This window comes from Phyllobates terribilis, unplaced genomic scaffold (genome assembly GCF_046119375.1).
Source record: "Phyllobates terribilis strain yellow unplaced genomic scaffold, ASM4611937v1 Scaffold_3__8_contigs__length_932513732, whole genome shotgun sequence".
Classification (NCBI taxonomy): Eukaryota; Metazoa; Chordata; class Amphibia; order Anura; family Dendrobatidae; genus Phyllobates; species Phyllobates terribilis.
In genome coordinates this window covers 376,869,557-376,893,899 of record NW_027362763.1, presented here as the reverse complement: position 1 = coordinate 376,893,899, position 24,343 = coordinate 376,869,557, and the positions used below count along the sequence as shown (strand labels likewise).

Sequence of the window (24,343 nt, the reverse complement as noted above, 5' to 3'; positions counted from 1 at the left end):
CTCCACCTTACTATCTTTGAATTACAATACTGGGGTCTCCTTAGTGGTGATTTTGGGGGCCCTTATTAAGATTGAAAACTGTTTAAAACATATACAAAACAGAACTTACCAAAGATTCCATCTCTTGGAACTTAATGTGTCCTTTATAGGGAATGGATGTGTCCTGTAATAAAGCAAAGAATCAATTAATTAATTTATAAATTTTTCATTTATTTATTTTACTCATTTATATACATATATCTGTCAAAGTATGAATTTATCCATGATTTGTTGAATAAAACGAATTACTACAGTCGTGTAATATTTTGTCGGAGAGAAGAAAATAGTTCTACGCAGTTACAGTTCAACCTCTAAGCCTTTCAACCTTAAAGATTATTTTACATTTTCTCTTTTGTGGCTAATGAAATTATTTCAGAAGGTTTGATAGTTCTGCACAGAAGTAATTTGACCTCCTTGAAAAGTGTGAGAACTCATGGGATGCACATCTCAGGCAATAATGTAGTTACATTGTGGCCTTTATAATATTCCCATAACTCACACAAATCCTACTCTTTGAACTAAATTATTAGTAGATGGAGAATGTGAACATGTATGAAGTACGGAATTTGGTATGTAACAACGCTACTAACAAATCCATACCTGACATTGCCTGGAACATTCTGCAAGGAATCTTGCACTAATCATTTCACACTCTCTATAAATATTTCATGCTTTCTGGAGGTCACAATAGTGTTTTCTGCCAAAATTTATCTTGTTGTAAGTGTTAGTACTCAGACAAGAATACCAAGCGTCCAGCAAGCCTAAATCTGTCTTCAGTTTTCATGCCACTACAGCAATCTTACAGTAGAATTACTTTTTGGATACATTAGTCTCGAGTGTTTACTTCATAATAAAAAATACTTTGGTTGTGGATTTACTCCTTATTTTTGTGTATTGTAAATCAAAATTTTGCTTATTTTCTCAAAATAAAAGATGTTTATTCTGCAACCTTCAGGCAACAATCAGCAGACAAACTATAGAGATGTTAAATAGAAGCATTGTTCGGTATTCATTATGGAAAGCAGCTTCCAAGGACTTTTATTAAATGTATATCCATTGTTTGTATTCATTTTCCTTAAAAAAGTTAAATAAAGTAAAGAACAGTTTGCTGGCAATAATATTTGCTTGATTTTGACTTACCGATTGTTGCTTACAAGATAAATGTAAATATCAAAGCAAATCTTGGAATTAAATGGGTTAATATTTTAAGATGTTTCCTCTTAAACAAAAATGACCTTGGTAGATGTACCTAAGATGGGACTTCCATTAAAGCTTTTGAACCCATTATAATTGGAAGCACATCTTTAGAAAGCTGATTTATAAAGCAGGATGGCTATACAAAATTTCCACTAATTTCGAAAGTGCAAGTTACTGAAATATATGAATCATAACGGAGTTTTACTTAGGTTTTACTTCACCCATGGCTCCTCTTTCTCTTCTTATAGCAGAAAATGTTTATATATTCACTTCCCTTACTTATCCACAAGGAAATGAATCCTCATTTTAAGATTGTGGGTGCAGACTGGATTATTGTTCTTCTATGTCCTTTGTGGCCAATTATGTATCCAGAACCAAAGAAACACAGGTTTCATGTTTATATATATATAAATTGTAATGCAGCGGCTTGCGGCATTACTGTAATGGTCCAGGGTGTGTTTTGGCTGACCATGTACCTTCCCCCAGGTGACTGGTCACAAGACTGTGACATCGCACAGGTCCTGTGCACACAGAAGGTCTGATCACATGTCTGTGACATCAGCACAGGTCCTGTGTGTGCACTGGAATATATATAAACCCTGGTAGTTTTGAAACAGGTGTGTGAAAGGTGTGAGGCCTGTTCCCGTGTGGGACACCGTTAGAGTGTGAGAACTAGTGAGGCTTGTAAGGCAAGAGGCTTGGAAGGCAGAAGCTGGATGTTAGGTGTGAAAACATACCAGTAGCCTTTGAAGGTACGAGGGCTGGAGACCCCCATCTGGGAAGCCGTAAAGCCACAGCGGTGGCAGAACAAATCTGACTGAAGCAGCTAAAACCTGGCAAAGGTAAAACACTGCTTGATGTGGACATTTATATAAGTGACTTTGCTGAAGGCTGTAACTGGAGCCAAGTGGGCCTGTCTGCCACTTGAAAGGCTCCTGGACACTATATGTGTAATATGTCGGCGAGCCACTGAGTTGGACTCGGTTATAGCAGTTATGAAGTATAATAAACTGCTGGATTGTGAAATACCGGAAAGGTGTTGCCTGGTGTGTTTTAACTGACCCGGTGCAGCGAGTATCCCCCAGCATGATGACTAGCGCTGCCTTACATGTGGCTGGAGAATGCGGGCAACTGCAGCCTGGTTGCTAGGGGCAACTGCAGCCCGGTTGCTAGGGGCAATGGAACAGGACGACGAGTGTGTATACAAGCATCTTGCTGTGGCTCGGCGGGGTCACGAAGATTAAAGCATCTTGCTGTAAATCGGCGGGGTTACGAAAATTGTCTTCGCACTCAAACCTTGTTTGCTGTGGCTCGGCAGGGTCACGAAAATTAAAGCATCTGGCTGTAACTCGGTGGGGTTATGAAAATTGTCCTCGCACTCACACCTGGTTTGCTGTAACTCGGCGGGTTTATGAAAATTGTCCTCGCACTCAAACCTGGTTTGCTGTGGCTCAGCGGGGCCACGAAAATTTACCGGGGAGAGCGGTGTGAAGGGTCTAATGTGAATAGTGCACTGCGATGGCTGTGAATGGAGCAGCAAAAGAAAATGAAGCTATTGAGCGATTAAAGTGCAAGTTAAAACCACAGCAGGTATTTGAGAAACGTCTAGAGGACATGGTGCACGAACATCAGGAGTTGTGGGCACTGTATAGAATGGCGGCAGTGGACCATTCTTTGAACTCTCCGGAGGCGCCAGTATTGTCCCAGAGTGCCCGGGGAGGTGGTAAGAGATGTTGTGAACTGAGTCCTAAGACTATTGCTGATTTTTTTTGTAAAAATCCCCCTACAGGTGTGGGTGTCCAAAAGGGGGCGGAGTCTAAAAAGGGGGAGGATTTTCAAAAGAGCATGGAGTATAGAGAACCAAAATTTGTTACTTGTTGTGGGTTGGTACCGCCTAAAAACGACAATTTGACCGTTGATAACGGGGGTAGCTCCAGTAGAAGGGGTTGACGTCAAAGTGGGAGGTGACCTGTTAGTCCACAAAACCATGGGGAGTGACACAGACCCCGTAGCTGATGGTGACACTATGAATGTAGAAGGCGAGTTCAGTCAGGAGGAGCTAGACGAGGAGAGAAAATCCCCCTCTCGTCGTCGACGGCGCAAGGGCCACAAAAATGTTGCTCCTGTATTCTTTGATGAAAGTGAAAATAAAGAAAATGTAGTACTGTGTGCCTTTGTTTCAAGTGTGGATCCTCATTTACAGGCAGAAGAGGAGGTGACATTGCCAGTAGCAACCTCCGGTACAGTACTGAGACAGAAGGATCAGGATCTGACAGCCCTGAAAGAGGAGGCGGCCAGTCATGACCAAGAGCGGGAGCCTATCAGGCAGCAGTGTCAGAGTGATGTGCAGCAACTATGGGAAAACCTGGAGAACATGTTCTCAGACTAGCAGAGCCTGGAGTCTGAACGGCAGAAAATATACCAGGTTGTGAGGAACTTACAGCGAGACCTGGAGGGAAGCAACGAGGAAATTAACCAATGGAAGGAAATGTTCCAGGAAATTAAGGAGGACCGCCGCAAAACCAAGGAGGAGGTTTTGCAGTTGAAACTTGAGAAGGAGGCACTGCAGGATGAAGTTTCTGGGCGTGAACAAAACCTAGAACGACTGGGCGAACAGTTCAACCGGGAGCTGTGTGAATCCAAGAAGGAATATGGTGAACGCAGTGGGGAACTGCAACAAATTAAGAGAGACTATTAGGATCTCCTCAGGGTTAAAGAAAAACTAGAGGATGATAAGGCGGATGCAGAGCACATGCGCCAAGTGGTTAAGACCACTCTGCAGGACACCCGTGATGAAAATGATGATCTCCGCAGAAAGACCCTAGGACTGGAAGCTCAGATGAAGGAGCTGCAGACGTTCTGTGATAATCTCCAGAGGGCAGAGACGTGCCTTAAGGAAAGAATCAGCGAGATGGAAGCTGAGCGGAAAAAGATGGAGGAGTCTATCGGAGAAGCCACAGACCAGGGCCAGGAGTTGGCCACTGGAGATGGGAGGTATGAAACAAATACCTACTCGAATAATGCGAGCTCGGATGATTCGGTGGATGTAGAAGCCGAGATCAAGGAGCTCAAGGAGTCGCTACAAGCCCATTTGCAGCAAGAGAAGCTTGAGAGACTGGGTGTTGAGAGCCGAGTGGGCGCATTGGAGACAGAGAGGTCTGAGAGAACTCTACTGTTAAAGGAGCAGTTGAAGCAGGAAGAGCTTCAGAAATGGGCTGCTGAGAGGCGAGTAGCTGTGCTAGAGGAAGAAGTTTTCGAGCTCAAAGGTCGCCTAGCAAAGTATCACTCAGTGAACGAGGCCTCCTTGGAGAAGGAAAAGGGCAAACAAGTTGCACTCACTCCCTTATACCATGAGAAGGTGGACCTGAAGAGAGCTAAGAGAGTGTTAACAGAAGATAAATATGAAATGGAAGTGGTCAAGATGAAAATTCTTGAATTTGTAGCTGTGAGTCAGCTCAGGGGAAGCATACAGGGTGAAGAATCTGAAAGTCAGTTGCCCCTGAAACCTGAGCTAGATGATCATTTGGAGACCACTGGTAAGACAGAAACCTCTCAGTACAAGTGCTTCATATATGTACCCGAGGATTTGAGAGAAGAATGCACCAGTGAGTCCGTGCATGAAGAGTTTAAGAAGGTCGTGGTAGCCTGTAAGGTGTACTCGACCTCAGAAGCTAAACAGCTGCTGGTCCTGTCTACAACCGAAGTCACAGTGAAGAGGGTGGCTATCCTAAGTGACATGCAATGGCGATGTATTCGCACGAAGCGGTTTATTCGGTTGAAGACGGAACAAGCCGTTAGACAACTGGAGTGTAGGAGAAAAGCTCAAAGTCTGCATGAAGAGGTCATCCGGGTGCCTCAGGCTCTGGTAAGAAAGCTTATTGGGAGAAATGGCCGAGCCATGTAGATGATGGTAAAGAAGTCTGGTGTGATGAAAGTAATCAGTCCACGTGATCATCAGGACTGGATACCAGATGAAGATGGCATGGTGTCATTCTCCGCTGTAAGAACGGAAGAAAGTCTTGCATATATACGCATGCTGATTGAGTACCGAGTGACCTACCTTCGAGAGGTAGAACAGTTGAATCTCACTAGACTGCAAGTGGAAAGACAGCATCGTTTTAGCAGCAGAAGATGGCAGCTGTCTAGAAATTGTGAGACCAGACAGAGAAAGGGCCCTTCAAATAATAGAATGGCTACAGTAGAAGTTAGAGACTTTCCAAGATGTCCTGAGGATAGTGGCCGTGGGTTTAGAGTTAGTGAGACCTCCAGTAACTCAGGTTTGAGTGGCCCACACAAATGACCCAATAGAGTACAGGACAGTACGGAGTCGGACCGGACCTTAGATAACAGGGCATGTGAGTCACACTGCTGTATTGATCGCTGAAAGCGGGGGAGGTCTGACAAGGTTATGACTGACCACTAGGAGCGGGGGAGGTCTGACAAGGTTACGACTGACCGCTGGGAGCGGGGGAGGTCTGACAAGGTTACGACCTGGAAATGTGACTTGACGAAGTCAGTGACAATGACAGATGGTAGGTCCCTAAGGAATGGGCTAATGTCATTGACTAATGTTCCAGGGGCTGAACAGCGCAATTGTCAAGTACATGGTCTCTGTGTGAACTGTGGGTTATGATGTCATTGTGTTTATTATGTGCTCAACCCCATAAGTTTGAACAGAGGGGGGGATATGTAATGCAGCGGCTTGCGGCATTACTGTAATGGTCCAGGGTGTGTATTGGCTGATAATGTACCTTCCCCCAGGTGACTGGTCACATGACTGTAACATCGCACAGGTCCTGTGCACACAGAAGGTCTGATCACATGACTGTGACATCAGCACAGGTCCTGTGTGTGCACTGGAATATATATAAACCCTGGTAGTTTTGAAACAGGTGTGTGAAAGGCGTGAGGCCTGTACCCGTGTGGGACACCGTTAGAGTGTGAGGCCTAGTGAGGCTTGGAAGGCAAGAGGCTTGGAAGGCAGAGGCTGGATGTTAGGTGTGAAAACATACCAGTAGCCTTTGAAGGTACGAGGGCTGGAGATCCCCATCTGGGAAGCCGTAAAGCCACAGCGGTGGCAGAACAAATCTGACTGAAGCAGCTAAAACCCGGCAAAGGTAAAACACTGCTTGATGTGGACATTTATATAAGTGACTTTGCTGAAGGCTGTAACTGGAGCCAAGTGGGCCTGTCTGCCACTTGAAAGGCTCCTGGACACTATATATGTAATATGTCAGCGAGCCACTGAGTTCGACTCGGTTATAGCAGTTATGAAGTATAATAAACTGCTGGATTGTGAAATACCGGAAAGGTGTTGCCTGGTGTGCTTTAATTGACCCGGTGCAGCGAGTATCCCCCAGCATGATGACTAGCGCTGCCTTACAATATATATACAGTGGTGGCCAAAAGTATTGGCACCCCTGCAATTCTGTCAGATAATACTCAGTTTCTTCCTGAAAATGACTGCAATCACAAATTCTTTGGTATTCTTATCTTCATTTAATTTGTCTTCAATGAAAAAACACGAAAAGAATTGTCCAAAAGCCAAATTGGATACAATTTCACACCAAACATAAAAAAGGGGGTGGACAAAAGTATTGGCACTGTTTGAAAAATCATGTGATGCTTCTCTAATTCGTGTAATTAACAGCACTTGTAACTTACCTGTGGCACCTAACAGGTGTTGGCAATAACTAAATCACACTTGCAGCCAGTTAACATGGATTAAAGTTGACTCAACCTCTGTCCTGTGTCCTTGTGTGTACCACATTGAGCATAGAGAAAAGAAAGAAGACCAAAGAACTGTCTGAGGACTTGAGAAACCAAATTGTGAGGAAGCATGAGCAATCTCAAGGCTACAAGTCCATCTCCAAAGACCTGAATGCTCCTGTGTCTTCCGTGCACAGTGTCGTCAAGAAGTTTAAAGCCCATGGCACTGTGGCTAACCTCCCTAGCTGTGGACGGAAAAGAAAAATTGACAAGAGATTTCAACGCAAGATTGTGCGGATGGTGGATAAAGAACCTCGACTAACATCCAAGCAAGTTCAACCTGCCCTGCAGTCCGAGGGTGCAACAGTGTCAACCCGTTCTATCCGTGGGCGTCTGAATGAAAAGGGACTGTATGGTAGGATACCCAGTAAGACCCCACTTCTTACCCCGAGACATAAAAAAGCCAGGCTGGAGTTTGCCGAAACTTACCTGAGAAAGCCTAAAACGTTTTGGAAGAATGTTCTCTGGTCAGATGAGACAAAAGTAGAGCTTTTTGGGAAAAAGCATCAACATAGAGTGTACAGGAAAAAAAAAAAGAGGCATTCAAAGAAAAGAACACGGTCCCTACAGTAAAACATGGCGGAGGTTCCCTGATGTTTTGGGGTTGCTTTGCTGCCTCTGGCACTGGACTGCTTGACCGTGTGCATGGCATTATGAAGTCTGAAGACTACCAACACATTTTGCAGCATAATGTAGGGCCCAGTGTGAGTAAGCTGGGTCTCCCTCAGAGGTCATGGGTCTTCCAGCAGGACAATGACCCAAAACACACTTCCAAAAGCACTATAAAATGGTTTGAGAGAAAGCACTGGAGACTTCTAAGGTAGCCAGCAATGGGTCCAGACCTGAATCCCATAGAACACCTGTGGAGAGATCTCAAAATGGCAGTTTGGAGAAGGCACCCTTCAAATATCAGGGACCTGGAGCAGTTTGCCAAAGAAGAATGGTCTACAATTCCAGCAGAGCATTGTAAGAAACTCATTGATGGTTCCCGGAAGTGGTTGTTTGCAGTTATTTTGGCTAAAGGTTGTGCAACCAAGTATTAGGCTGAGGGTACCAATACTTTTGTCCGGCCCTCTTTTGGAGTTTTGTGTGAAATGATCAATGATTTGATTTTTGCTTCATTCTCTTTTGTGTGTTTTCCTTGCAAGCAAATTAAATGAAGAGAATAATACCAAAGAATTTGTGATTGTAATCATTTTCAGGAAGAAACTGAGTATTATCTGACAGAATTGCAGGGGTGCCAATACTTTTGGCCACCACTGTATATATATATATATATATATATATATATATATTTTTTTTTTTTATTATTATTTTCACTATTTTCTTTGATGCCAAGTTAAACTAAATAAATGGAAGCCATATTTGTATCCTCGGCTTATAAAATCTGAGGATGCAACACCCACAATATAAATTAAAGGGAACCTGGCTGCTGATACATGATGTCCCTCTTACAGGCAGCGTGAATCAAACACTGGTAGTGTCATTGCAGCTGTGTATGTTTTACTCTGAAACGCTTTTAAAGAATATATAGTATATGTTGAAAAGGTGGCCCTTTACTATGCCTCTTGGGTCCTCTTGGGTTACTATGCTTTTCAGCTGACTAGTCTGATGCAGGTTCCCAGTATCTACTCCCTAAACCCTAGACTGACAGGTTTCTTCCTATATACACATATAGAGAGAGGTCTGACAATCATGGAGAACCAAGTGGGTATAAGTTGCCTGGAACCTGCTTTTGACTAGTTATCTGAGACACATTTTTTCTGCGCTTTTCTAAGTATGTTTCAAACATATATGGCTGCAATTAAAAAAGCCAATATCTGATTCGTGATGCCCTTCATTCTGGCATCATGAATCAGCTAACAGGTTCCCTTTAAATTGTATGTGTTGTTTTAGTTAACTTCTCATAATTAATTGTTTTGTGTACATTCAGAATACCAATAATTCTTGCTACTAAATGATCTGCATTTTTCACCAGTTTTCCCCTTGTATACCTCCTGTCTAAATTTCAAATGTCTCCAGGCTATAGGGTGGAGACTAGCTGTTATGATGTCTCCCATACACACAGGGAAAATGTATCATTGTGTATCATTGTTTTTTCACCAAATGTTTTTTCACCAAAATGTTTCTGCAAATTGAAAAATGTCATCTTAAATTCATAAGCCATTTTACACCATTTATTGCACCATTTTGTAATACATGAGCCAAAACTTAAAAATGCTGAAAAAAAGGGCATGGTTAACACATTATCATGAAATTTGATGTATTTTTCATTGTATTTCTATGTAAAAATATAAAAAAGTTGTATTTTCTAAGTACAGGACAAATAGATTTATGTGTCAGCTATTTTTTCCATGCATATGCAAAAAATGTATATTATCATGGCACATTTGATGTATTAGTCTTCTGCATTTCTCGAACATTGCGCAGTATAACAATTAACATGATTAAAAATGACCAATCAAGGGTAAAACAATGACATTTGACACATTGGGCTCAGGCTCTTATCCAACTTTCGGAAGTCTATAATCTTGCTTTTAAACAATGGAATATATTTGCCAAAACTAATGCAAGGAAAAAGTTAAGGAGATGCCCATAGGAAGCAATCACAGTCCAACATTCGTTATTTTTCCAAGGCCCTTTTCGAAATGATTGCTGCTATGGGCAACCACTCCACTTTTCTCTTTCACTTGTTAATTTTGATGTAGATGAATGAGACATTGCTAATACATGCCTGTTTATTTAAAAAGTTACAATTCAGAACTCATGTTTTCTTGTTGCCATTACAGATATTTATTTGCCCCTTTTTCTTGGGTAATTAAATTGTTGCACATTTTATGTTGTCTAATTAAGAAAGCCAACAATCTGTCTGCTTTGCAAAACTTTTCATCGTTATTTCTTCATAACAACATTAAAGCCAACAGACATATTGAACCACTGAAGGAACTATAAATTGGCCCACTAACGCATTTTGGAACTATACATGCCTGTTCATAGACATACATATTTTCAAGACGCGTCAGTTGTCTAACATGCCTGTTGCTCTTGAAGCAATTTTAAATTGTTAAGATATGGCCTCTGTTCAAGCTGCCAAGTACCTGGGGAAGAGGTATTTTGCTCTTTTATGTGGTACACATTCAATATTATTTGCAATAGTTGATTCAGCATTATTTTCCTTTAGTGCTCCAGTTTTCATGTTATTTCAATACACGGATTTATGCTAACATTAGCATAATTTTTAGACAATAAGGATATTGTCAAACCCAAACATTTTTATGTAGGTGATTTTCCACACAGCTTATCAAACTTCTGGGATCATATCAGCTATCATTTTGCTTTTGAAATTAAGTCAACGTTTCCTGTAATTTTTTTTATAGCTGAAAGATCAAGCCAAAATAATGTTTCCGGAGGAATGAATTCCAAAATATTGCTTTTATCAAAATAAAACCATCTTCTGTCAAAATGGAAAGTCACCACTCAAGCAGAACTACAATAGATTTCAAGGTGATTGATGTTATTTTACCTTAAGATATGAAACCAATCACTTTCCAATCTAAATCACTCACAAGCGACATTAAATCAACTCTACAAAAGCAGAAAGAAATCTGTGTTTTGGTGTGAATACTTCCAGCAATTGTTTTATAGCTGACTAGTCACTATGAGCTAAATTACAGAGCTTAGAGAACAATATTTCAGAAAAATACAATGGAAGAGAGTTCAAATTAAATACATTGTGCTTGTGTAGCACTTGGAAATAGTAATAAAGTAAACTATTAAAGCACCACTCCAGCATTATTTTTATTTCAGCAATGGAGTGGTGCTACTAATCTAAGTTCCATGACCCAAGTATTATACTTACCAACCTCTGTCTTCAGCTCTGGTCCCGCGTCAGCATCATGCGACCGCAAGGTCTGACTGACCGGAAGTCAAAGGTAATGGTTAAAATCTGTCAATATAAATCAATGAAAGCCTAGTTCCGGCCTCGTTCTGGCTCTCATACACTGATATTGAGTTGTTACTTCCGGACTGCTCTAGCAAACACTGGAGCAATCCAGCAGGTCACAAACTGCAGATGACAAACTTGAATGGCGTCGATAACAGATGAAGACGGTGGCTGGTACGTGTAAGACTAGGGGCAGGAGACTTAGATAAATAGCACCACTCCAGTGCTGAAAGAAAAAAAAAACGCCGGAGTGGTGCTTTAAAACCATAGGGCACATTTCTATTAAGGAAAATAATAACACATGATCATACTACTTTTGCAGATGATCAATTGAATGTAAACACTGCTTAAAGACAAGTCCATTGTCCCTCTATTTTGATCTTCTCAGTGGTTCTTATTACATATAGATGTTGTATTGGCTGGAGACAGAGGTGGATTTGAATCTAAAGTAATTCTTTTATAAAAGTGTTATTTCTGAGAAATTTGAAACAATCTATTATAATTTATGTGGACTCTCTGATGGCATTGATTTAGTGACAGATTTCACTTAAAGTTACAGTGACACCCCGGCGCCTGCGTAATAGAAACCTACGGCGCAGTGCACGGAGAGATGGGACCGGGAGGAAGCAAAGCGTGCTCCATGTGCGCATGCTCGGGAAGTCAGGAAGCACAGTGCACGTTACAGGGCCCTGTGACGTGAAGGGGAGGAGGGGGATATGGTAACTAAGCACATAGGCGGGGATTTCGGGGAATAATAAACAGTTAGGCGGGGATTTCTTGGTGTCCCCCGGACGTCAAGCCTGTGGAAAACGGAGTTTATAAAACTACACTACCGTTCAAAAGTTTGGGGTCACCCAGACAATTTTGTGTTTTCCATGAAAACTCATACTTTTATTTATCAAATGAGTTGCAAAATGAATAGAAAATATAGTCCAGACATTGACAACGTTAGAAATAATGATTTTTATTTGAAAGAATAATTTTCTCCTTTCAACTTTGCTTTAGTCAAAGAATGCTCCCTTTGCAGCAATTACAGCATTGCAGACCATTGGCATTCTAGCTGTTAATTTGCTGAGATAATCTTGAGAAATTTCACCCCATGCTTCCTAAAGTTGGATTAACTTGATGGGCACTTTTTGAGCACCATACGGTCAAGCTGCTCCCACAACACCTCAATGGGGATGAGATCTGGTGACTGCACTGGCCACTCCATTACAGATAGAATACCAGCTGCCTGCTTCTTCCCTAAATAGTTCATGCATAATTTGGAGGAGTGCTTTGGGTCATTGTCCTGTTGTAGGATGAAATTGGCTCCAATCAAGCGCTGTCCACAGGGTATGGCATGGCATTGCAAACTGGAGTGATAGCCTTCATTATTCAAAATCCAATTTACCTTGTACAAATCTCCCACTTTACCAGCACCAAAGCAACACCAGACCATCACATTACCACCACCATGCTTGACAGATGGCGTCAGGCATTCTTCCAGCATCTTTTCAGTTGTTCTGCCTCTCACAAATGTTCTTCTGTGTGATCCAAACACCTCAAACTTTGATTCGTCTGTCCATAAAACTTTTTTCTAATTTTCCTCTGTCCAATGTCTGTGTTCTTTTGCCCATATTAATCTTTTCTTTTTATTAGCCAGTCTCAGATATGCCTTTTTCTTTGCCACTTTACCCTGAAGGGCAGCATCCCGGAGTCGCCTCTTCAATGTAGATATTGACACTGGCATTTTGGGTGTACTATTTAATGAAGCTGCCAGTTGAGGAGTTGTGAGGCCTTGATTTCTCAAACTGAGACTTTAATGTACTTGTCTTGTTGCTCAGTTGTGTAGCAGGGCCTCCCACTTCTCTTTCTACTCTGGTTAGAGCCTGTTTGTGCTCTCCTCTGAAAGGAGTAGTACACACCTTTGTTGGAAATCTTCAGTTTCTTGGCAATTTCTCACATGGAATAGCCTTCATTTCTAAGAACAAGAATAGACTGTCGAGTTTCACATGAAAGTTCTCTTTTTCTGGCCATTTTGAGAGTTTCATAGAACAAACAAATGTAATGCTCCAGATTCTCAACTAGCTCAAAGGAAGGTCAATTTTATAGCTTCTCAAATCAGCCAAACCATTTTCAGCTGGGCTAACATACTTGTACAAGGGTTTTCTAGGGCTTTTTAAACACCCATTAGCCTTCTTACACAGTTAGCAAACACAATGTACTATTAAAACGCTGGAGTGGTGGTTGATGGAAATGGGCCTCTATACACCTATGTAGATATTGCAATAAAAACAAGACATTTGCAGCTAGAATAGTCATTTACCACACTAACAATATTAGACGGATGTGGCCATTATTCATAGTTTTGGGACTCATTTGTCAGAAACGTGCCAGAAATCTTTAGCTGAAGAACTCTAAAGAGAGGTAAAAGCGCACAAAATAGGACAGTACCGTTTAAAAAGAACACCACTGAAGGGGTGATTGTGCTCATCGGGTGGAGTTGTGTGAAGGCACAACACCTATTTAAGTGTAAATATCCACTGCTGCTGCTCCTTGGCTGGAGAAGAAATCATCCAGATGTGTATTTACTAGAATGGAGAGAATCATGTTGGGCTGCGCTGCGGGAAATGAGGAGCCTTGTAGCTTCAGATAATGTTTTTATCAGTAAGGTGTTTTGAAGTTGGACCAGCGCCTTTCTCAAGGTCAAACAACCAAATGCAACTGATATGATATTGCACAAGCACATTTATGGATGGTCTATATTATGATTTAACAAGGAAGACAACAAATGTTCACAGATTTATTTAGTCTCATTTGTTCCATCTCATGAAAATGTAATGCATTAACTTTGCATGAACAGGCTGATGTGGCCTTTAGTCACAGCCATGGGGATCATTTTTTCATGAAACGTACCAGAAATTATTAGTTATGTCTGTAAAAAATGGTTTAAATTCTTTTTGAAGAAATAAAGTTGAATGAATTTAATTTGAACCCAGATGCTGGCTTCCTAACACATAACCGTCTTATATCTTCTGTTACTTCCCTTGGAGTAGAAACATTTCTGAAATGATTAATCACATTTCACATAAGCAACAGTGCATGTCCTAAACACTCAACTAAGCCCTTCTTGTCACATCACCCTGCACTATAAATCCATATTAGCCCAGATTGTGACTGGGTAGTAGGTTCATACCACATTATCTCAGTTTCCCTTGATAAATTAAGGCACTAGTCCTCCTTCCAAAATTAGCACTATGTACCTATTTTGACACTCCTATATAAACTGCAAGCTCTGCATAGCTGTCAATTAGGAGACTTGTAATTTGTTGTATCATTTCACTTTAATTGTTTTCATTACCATTAGTCATTTTCCATGTTTGTTACTTCCAAACTGTAAGTCACTATTCAATATGTAAATATAAATACAAATTATTTTTACAATTATGATTATTACTATAATTAATATTACGATAAAATAAGTAAAATATACCCGTAGGGATCATAAGCCGACTTTTAAAGCAGCATTGTATTAGTAAAATCGATGGTATGAATGTACAAGCTCTGCTAGCTCTGTGTCACATCCCCACCAGGACCTGGTGCTGTGATGTCTTCTTCTGTCGCTAGGTGCCGCCATATTCATTCTGTGGGCGGCGCTGGTGATAGAATGTTGAAACCAGAAGTTCTGGACAGCGCAGGCTCTGTCCAGCCATTTAGATTAAGGTGGCTGGGACCTGTAGTGCCGCCCAGTTTGACAGTATGGGTGTGTGAGCTGTCCACCAGGAGTTATCAGCTGCCTGCTTCAGCCAACTGGAGAGCACCACACCCTACTTGAGCTCCCAGCTTACTGCTACAAGCTATCAGATATAGTCTTGTGCTTCTCTGGTTCCGCCCTATCTGTTTAGCTCCTTGTTGTTAATATTGTTCCTTGTTTTAAACGTGGCTTATGTTTCTTGACTATTCTTACGGGTTCTGATTTTGTATTTTTTCTGCCCTCTTGGTTCTTTCCACTCTTGTTCCGTGGCCCCAGCCCAGGGGCCCCTGTTTATGTCCAGATCCCTGTACAGGGGATAAAGGGTGAAGACCAATGCAACACTGGTAAGCAGAGTGGCTTGCGCTAAGCCTGACTATGGTAGAAATTTTAGAACTGCCAAGTGATTAATGACAGATCCTCATAACACTCTGACAAATCAAGATTTGAAGCCGAAAGCAAATTAGCCTGGAAATGTATTGGGGGCAAGTCACATCAACATGCTTGAACTATACTTCCAGTCTAATTTTGATGTGGCTTCATTTCTCATTGCTGGCACATCAGATTACTACAAAAAAAGCATAATAATGTGTCACTAGCATCTATACCATTTTAACCACTAACTTTAAAGATTTTAACAATCAATCAAACCCCATCCTCAAGTTCTATTGCAGTCCTCAAGATCAGTGTTTTTAGATCAGAATAGAAGATGAAGTATTTTCGTAATTTATATGAATTATTTACTCTACAGTGTAGAGTCTACACCTAAAATCACAAAATTAAAATATAATAAAACATCAGAGAATAACTATGAGCAGAGCAAAGAAATGTACTACTGCCTATTCCTAATTACAATAACAATTAGGATTATTGTTATTATTTATATTGAAATTTTCGGCATCATGCTCTCTGATGTCACATTGGGATTTTATGGTGATAATATAAATGTAATTTATAATTTAAGTAATGATAATTAGAGAATTAATTATTATCCAATGATATTGTCTCTAATTTCCTGTTAGATTTGACAGATAATAAGTAGATTTTTAATTAAGTACATTTATCTTTGCAACTCCGATTTTCATTTTTTCAGCTCAGATGGACCAGACTCTTAGAAAATGATGGACTTTTTGTGTTGCTTTTTTGAAATTCTTACGACATGTTTTCTGTTAATCCATTTGATGAAATTTATAAACTGTTAGAAGAAAAAAGTAAAGGTATTTGGTTTGGTAAGGATTTGAGAGACTGATGACTCAGCTGTATGTAACATCACGGAAAAGAGATTATCTATCAAGAAAGCCGAAAAGTACATTTTAGCAAGTGGTTTCCCCAACTCCACAATTAACTGTTAGTTAACTACTGAATGATATACACACACACACACACACACACACACTAAAAATTCCCCCCAAAATTCAAGAAAAAACACGCTAAAAAAGGGCAACAGTGTTTTCCTGCCCAGATCTTAGAACTAATGCACTCAGGATGCCTCAAGCCCATATAACAAAGATCAAGCTTGGGAAAGGTCCCCACACCTAGACCGAAACAGTCATACGGGCAATTAAAAATCATCAATTTTTTCACTCAATTTGTGTGCGGCCTTCATACTTTTGGATATATTAAGCACTGGTATGTACCTGGGGTGCTTTGCATTGAAGTTTTTGCTGGTGCTGCTTTTTTCAGACTTGATGATAGTAACAGCATTGAGCTGCACACTGCTGTAATGTCCCAGACAGATGGGTGAGCAGTAAAGAGCAGCGCCTGTCACACTAGCCCCCTGATAATGTCTCCCTGTCTGCACTCTGAGGTGAGGAGAAATGGTGGGGGCATTGCCTGCTCACTGCTAGTAGCTCTGCATTCATAGAGATATTTTTAGGGGACTAGCTGCTACTAGAAGCTGGGGGGCAGGTCACACTTCTGCAACAACTCTTACCTCGGACTGCCGGCAGGGAGGCATTATCAGGGGGCTGGTTTGACAAGAGCTGCTTTTCACTGCACTGCACACAATACAGCAAAAAAAACACCGCAGGGATTGACTGCCGGACTCGAGCATCTAACTCGAGCACCTGCGATATTCGATGCATACCCGAGCACCCGATGCTAACTCAAGTAGCGAGCACTTACGCTCAACACTAATGGCAAGATATTCAATATGACAACCTAATGTTATCAAATTTTTTGTTGTACCTCTGGGCTCAAAATGCTCACTCTGCCCCTTGATAAAATCTTTGTGGGGTGTAGTTTCCAAAATGGGGTCACTTGTGGGGGGTTTCCACAGTTTAGGCACATCAGGGGCTCCCCACATGCGACATGGCGTCGGTAATTATGCCAGTAAGTTTTACATTCAAAAAGTTAAGCAGTGCTCCTTCCCTTCCTAGACTATCTCAAATAAACATATATGCAAGACATTTTGGAGAATCAGAACATAAATAGCACACTTAACTTTATTATTACTAAATTGTTATTAGTTTAAGTAACAGAACACCAGCCACACCCATTACCCTTTTTGGTAAATGCTTTTAGGACTTTATATCAGGGCCCTTTCACACGTCAGTGTGTCCGGTACATGCGGTGACAGTTTCCACACATACTAGAGACACTGACACATGCAGACCCATTCAAATATATGGGTCTGGGCACATGTCAGTGTGTTTCCACGGACCGTGTGTCCGTGTGCTTCACATGTAGACAATTCAGTTTTTTACACACTGCACGGTGTGCAAAATGTTCCACGCTGAACACACACAGATGACATCCATGTGTCATCAGTGTGGCACATGTACCGACTCCTGGGAATCAGTGCACAGTTAGCGCTGTTCCCAAGCACCGGGTGCTGAATGTTGCCCTTATCATTGTCTCTTGCTCACATGGTGATCAGCACAAGGAAGGGATAATGAGAGTAGTAGTCTGCTCCTGGAGTGTCTATGTATAAAAATAAGAATAAAATAATAAAATCCTTATACTCACCTGTCTGGAGATGTCCCCCATGGAATCCTCTGACTGCTGATGCTGGGGAGAATGAGTCGCTCCAGCGAGCAGGGCCCTGCACTGAATGGAGCTTACTGAGTGACAGGACACCGCTCCTGAGCTCAGCGCAGGTCCGGGTCCCGCTCACTGGAGTGGCTCATTCTCCCCGACTCCTCGGCATCAGCAGTCAGAGGATTATAGTGGGGTACATCTTTGGGCAGGTGAGGGTAAGGATTTTATTATTTTCTTATTTTTACACATAGACACTGTGGGAGCACACTACTACTCCCAACATTGTCCCTTGCTCGTCCTGATCACAGTGCGAGCAAGGGACAATGATGAGGGCAGCGTTCAGCACCCAGCGCTTAATACCAGCGCTAATGTTACACTGATTCCCAGGCGCCGGTATGTGTCACACTGATGTGGCACACGGGCGGCCCATGGTTGCCACACACGGACATGGATATCTTCGGTATGGGTTTTTCCGGTACCAGAGAAATCGGGACGTGTGAAAGCGACCCTGGCTAGACATTATCATCTATATACTGTACATTTTGGAATATAGGTATATTTTACTTTCTAGGAGTGTCATAAATATTCATGAATAATAGCTGCTGACAGCAAATGCAATCACAAGAACAATATCTGAATTCACACTGAAAGACTTGACTAATGATGTTACATTATGAGCTCTGTATTTTCCAGTGCTGAATGTAGGCATAAATACACTCTAATCCTCAACATTGAAATTACAACATTAAGCAGGAAAAGTCACAGAGTTATGGAAATTACAGGATTGATAGACATGTTAATGATGTGAAAATGATGAAAAAGTGGAAACACATTTTTCAAAACATCTTGATTTACTCAGTATCACATATGAGATCCAAGCTCAGAAATATACATACCTGACTCCTTCATGACATATCACATACAGTTACAGTACAGACCAAAAGTCTGGACACACCTTCTCATTTAAAGATTTTTCTGTATTTTCATGACTTTGAAAATTGTACATTCACACTGAAGGCATCAAAACTATGAATTAACACATGTGGAATTATATGCTTAACAAAAACGTGTGAAACAACTGAAAATATGTCTTATATTCTAGGTTCTTCAAAGTAGCCACCCTTTGCTTTGATGACTGCTTTGCACACTCTTGGCATTCTCTTGATGAGCTTCAAGAGGTAGTCAGCGGAAATGGTCTTCCAACAATCTTGAAGGAGTTCCCAGAGATGCTAAGCACTTGTTGGCCCTTTTGCCTTCACTCTGCAGTCCAGCTCACCCCAAACCGTTTCGATTGGGTTCTGGTCTAGTGACTGTGGAGGCCAGGTCATCTGGCGTAGCACTCCATCACTCTCCTTCTTGGTCAAATAGCCCTTACACAGCCTGGAGGTGTGTTTGGGGTCATTGTCCTGTTGAAAAATAAATGATGGTCCAACTAAACGCAAACCGGAATGAATAGCATGCCGCTGCAAGATGCTGTGGTAGCTATGCTGGTTCAGTATGCCTTCAATTTTGAATAAATCCCCAACAGTGTCACCAGCAAAGCACCCCCACACCATCACACCTCCTCCTCCATGCTTCATGGTGGTAACCAGGCATGTAGAGTCCATCCGTTCACCTCTTCTGCGTCGCACAAAGATACAGTGATTGGAACCAAAGATCTCAAATTTGTACTCATCAGACCAAAGCACAGATTTCCACTGGTCTAATGTCCATTCCTTGCGTTCTTTAGCCCAATCAAGTCTCTTCTGCTTGTTGCCTGTCCTTAGCAGTGGTTTCCTAGCAGCTATTTTACCATGAAGGCCTGCTGCACAAAGTCTCCTCTTAACAGTTGTTGTAGAGATGTGTCTGCTGCTAGAACTCTGTGTGGCATTGACTTTGTCTCTAATCTGAACTGCTGTTAACCTGCAATTTCTGAGGCTGGTGACTCGGATAAACTTATCCTCAGAAGCAGAGGTGACTCTTGGTCTTCCTTTACTGGGGCGGTCCTCATGTGAGCCAGTTTCTTTGTAGCGCTTGATGGTTTTTGCAACTGCACTTGGGGACACATTCAAAGTTTGACCAATTTTTCGGACTGACTGACCTTCATTACTTAAAGTAATGATGGCCACGCATTTTTCTTTACTTAGCTGTTTTTTCTTGCCATAATACAAATTATAACAGTCTATTCAGTAGGACTATCAGCTGTGTATCCACCAGACTTCTGCACAACACAACTGATGGTCCCAACCCCATTTATAAGGCAAGAAATCCCACTTATTAAACCTGACAGGGCACACCTGTGAATTGAAAACCATTTCCGGTGACTACCTCTTGAAGCTCATCAAGAGAATGCCAAGAGTGTGCAAAGCAGTCATCAAAGCAAAAGGTGGCTACTTTGAAGAACCTAGAATATAAGACATATTTTCAGTCGTTTCACACTTTTTTGTTAAGTATATAATTCCACATGTGTTAATTCATAGTTTTGATGCCTTCAGTTTGAATGTACAATTTTCAAAGTCATGAAAATACAGAAAAATCTTTAAATGAGAAGGTGTGTCCAAACTTTTGGTCTGTACTGTATGTCATATATTGTGTCCCTGCATTTGATGTGGGCTTACAAGCCAAATCCACATATTTGATGACTGTTGCACCCGTGATGTGATTGTGCATGCTGATGGCTTGCCATGACATTCGGTGTCTGCTAAAGACATGATCCTGGGCACATTTGCTTCCATGGGCGAAAACCATGACAGCGGCAAAGCGACGATCTGCGCATGACTGTAAATGCACCTACGTGTCACAATGAGTTCCATCCAGATGGAAATCCTGCGCATCCGGATGGCAATGATATCCGGTCAACGCAAGACAGGAATGCGCATCTCCCATTCATGATGCGTTCCACTCAGTGAGAAGTTTAGCACTCATGACACACAGTGGGTGACACACAATACACCTGAGTGTCACAAGGCATTCCACCCGGTATATAGGGCAGTATGTATATACTTATGTAAGCCCATAAACCTCATCATGTGTACCTTATGCATACTACAATTAGCCACAACAGGCCTGGATGTTATCCTCCCTCTATTTTGTCAAAGCTATTAAAGATTTTATATAGAAGAAGGCGGAAGGTAGAGGGTGGAGGTGGAAGGTAGAGGTTCTTGTGTATCAGTAGGGCAAGAAGGGACAGCTGCCGAGGAGTGGGGGTGCCACTTGCGCAGGATTAGGGTTTCAACCTCCGCAGATAGGTAGGGGCAAGAGTGAGATTTTTATAGGGACATTGTATAGTCTGCTTAATGTTGGGTATCATTTGGGTGTTATGTCTTTTGTATGTCCAATTTTAATGATTAATTATTAAAGATTACATTTTATTACTTGCAAAAAGTACAGCAATATATGCTTATTTTTTTACTTCTCTGAAAGCCAGCATTTAGCTGGCATTCGTAGGAAGTTATTTTAGCTATACGTAACAGTGTTGATGTACGGCTATGTGATCGCAGGTTCAAGTTTCTTAAGGGGACTAACAAGTACCGTAAAAAGTGAGAGAAAAATGTTTTTAAAAATATGAAAAAACAAAAAATACAAAATTCAAATCACCCCCCTTTTGCCCCATTAAAAATAAAACAATAATAATAAAAAAAAAACATGTTTGGTATCGCCGCGTTCAGAAAAGTCCATTATATCAAAATATAAAATAAATTAATCCAATCAATAAACGATGTAATGAGAAAAAAAATCGAAGCTCCAGAATTACGTTTTTTTAGGTTGTCTATCATGGCCTGTAATATCTCCAGATTTTTCTCACAATGAGCATTTTTGACACTTCATTGGTCAGCAATTGCAAAGGGAGCTACCAGCAGCAGATCTTGATGATTTGCATGTCCAAGTACATTCAAGGGGAAGGAGCATTCCTGAGACGACCATTAATAACCTCACTGATAGCGTGTGTAAGTGCACACTATATTGTATAAATTTTAATATTTTGAAAATTTTGTTGACATTTTTTCATGATTTGTATATCATTACCATGTCTATCGATCTTGTGATTTCCATGACTCCATTGCGTGGAAAGAAAAAAGAAGAAAAATCCACGCTGCTGATGGATGGTAATAAATCCACATACACACTAGGATACGGTTCTTTATTTCATCTACGAATTCCGAAGTACCATACTTCAGGACAAAAAAATATGGATGTCGTTTTTTTGTCCTAAAGAAGTAGTATGGCATTTCAAAATGTTTAGATGAAATAAAAGACCGCACATTATCCTAGTGTGTACTTGGATTTATTACCATCCACCAGAGGATTTTTCCACTTTTTCCTTTCATCACAATTCTACTTGGTTCTTGGACCCGTGGACCTGCTGCTGCTGGGATTACATGGTCATTTAAATGTTGTGTGATCTAATCAGGTTAGCATAACTTTTATTTATTTTATTCATTGTAACTATTGCGCTTTTCTCTCTTCCTTAGTATTTCTTCCATAACTCCTTAACTTTTCTTTCTTGCTGTTGCAATTTCAATGTTGAGCAGTGTATAATACTGGAATATTAATTCACATACACTAATTGGTTAATATAAATATAAGGGTGTAGTATAAAATACATTAAATAAGCTTTCTCACGGACATAAATTCACTGATTTACATTTGGGTTTCCCATCAGATAGTTAGCTGTTCCTGTTTCCAATTACAAGTGTGATAAACAGAGGTTAAATTTAATAAGATTAATGCACATAGTAGTTACTCTACTGTTCCCACTGAGAAGTGACTAATATGTTCTTATCAGACTAAATCAATTAAGATGTAATTGAAGCGTACTGCTGTGCACTATAAATATGCTTGACATCACCCAATAATCTAATAAACCTCTATACTCTTGATATTTGATAAAGTGGTACCTTGAGTATGTAGCAGGTGCATTCCTCTGCTCCAGTGACATGGAAAGAGGCTTCTCTGTAGTACGGAGCTCTTTCTATTCACATATAGTATTTTGTTATTCTTTCCAAGCATACAGAGGGTAGCAACAGGTGTTTTATCCTATGCCAAGGACGGCAGGATGTTCTCCACCCTCTAGTAATCCCCTGTTCTAGTGAGCCCTTACTGGAATTCAAGCTTCATGTAGATATCCATGTTATTATATGTAATAAATTACTCTACAAATGAAGCATTGGTGTATCTAACAAGTCTCCGAGGACACTTTTACAAACACACCCATAGGTCACCACCATTAGGATTCCAGGCAAAATACTGGAAATATATTTGGAATTAATGAAAATATCATTCTGCTTAGCACCATTTTTTATTTACTATTCAACAATCAGACTAGGCTGTTCCATGGACAGACATACAATAAAGACAGGTATAACTAGTAATATGTTTTTGATATGAGTCCTATATAACTGTATGTGTGTCACCTGGCCTGGATGCCACAAATGTATAATAAAGCTGTGTCTGAGAGCAAGGGGGAGGTTCTCTGGTAAAGGAACATTAGCATGCAATACCTCCTTTCCCAGGCCAGTAGGGGGAGCAGGCTGCCCCTATAAAAGCTGGAACTGGAGGCAGGGTTAGAGAGAACTGGACAACCTGTCTCTGGATTGAGAGGTGTCCCAGAGCAGGGACAGACAGTTGTGTTGCCGCCTAAGAGGCCATGTGGCAGTAGGAGAGCCACGAGCCAGGGGCAAGAGGAGAAGCGAGCCTGTCCTGGCAGATAGAGAAGCTAATCTACCGGACTTTGGTGTCCGAGGCTGTTAGGATTCCAAGTCCTACAGCAAATAACCAGTCTGCAGGGGACTGTATGTCCTTTGGCCTAAGAAGCCCGGAGGTTCCACCACAGCAGAAGGGACCAGTGAAGCCACACCAGGCCAAGAGTAAAAAGGGACCCAAGTCGCCAGCCATACGGGCGAGAAGACACGGTGAGCTCAGGAACGTGGGCTATTACACCACGAGGAGGGAAATAGCCAGAGAGAGCACAGAGAGCACGGTAGGCCTACACCCTCACCCTGATAAGGGCCAGCTTCCCACTTGTTCTCAGACATCCAGGCCCCCTCCTAGCCGGGCCTGTTTTTGGGTCGTTTCACCTGTTCTAATAAAGACCCTGACCTGTTTAAGAGGCCTCCGTTTCCTGGCTATTGCTGTCGGAATCATCCCCTCCATCATCCATTATATACTGCCCTGGGGCTATACTCCTCCCGTGGGGAGTCGAACTATTCAGTGTTGCACATTTACATCTGCCCCAGCGGTCTGCACTGCAGCGGTGGTTAGCCCTGACCGCAATCCACGGGTGGCGTAGTCGGACATTGCAAAACATATAGAAGACTTCCACTGGTCTGACCACCCTGAGCCACGGACCGAGTTGCCACTACTACCCCCATTATTGCCCTGTTGCCCGGATCCGAGTGCCCCACGGCCCAGGGGGCAAGTCATATGTATTAGTATAACTGTATGAATTAGTAGTATAAGTCATAAACTTCCATCAAATGTATACATCGATAAATGCTCTCAAAGTATACTTCCACTGTAAGGATATAGATTCAGGATGCAAATGAGTGATAGTTTTTATTGCCAATAATTTTGTTTTTGTACGTATAATGTCTTTCTTTAAGTTTTTTTTTTTTGCAATATTCAGATTTTCTTGACTTTTCATTTTGGCGTAAGCATTTCGGTACAGGGAGCAACTTTAATGTGCATGTGTAAGAGTTGTGCAG

The 24,343-nt window shown here is 41.4% G+C and overlaps 1 protein-coding gene across 6 annotated transcripts in view; it reads right to left on the bottom strand.

Moving 5' to 3' along the window:
• The window catches only part of MLIP (muscular LMNA interacting protein), a 441,771-nt gene that overhangs the window by 337,779 nt on the left and 79,649 nt on the right, over positions 1 to 24,343 (bottom strand). For 4 of the 6 annotated variants that reach the window (XR_012318421.1, XR_012318420.1, XM_073675418.1 and 1 more), the window contains exon 2: positions 110 to 163. Coding sequence is in view for 4 of the 6 variants with exons in the window: in XM_073675418.1 (XP_073531519.1) it covers positions 110 to 163 (54 nt within the window). In the remaining 2 variants the exon portion in view is untranslated. Of the gene's footprint in view, positions 1 to 109; positions 164 to 22,537; positions 22,671 to 24,343 lie in introns of those variants that run through there. The other 2 variants (XM_073675419.1, XM_073675421.1) reach the window with 2 other exon arrangements.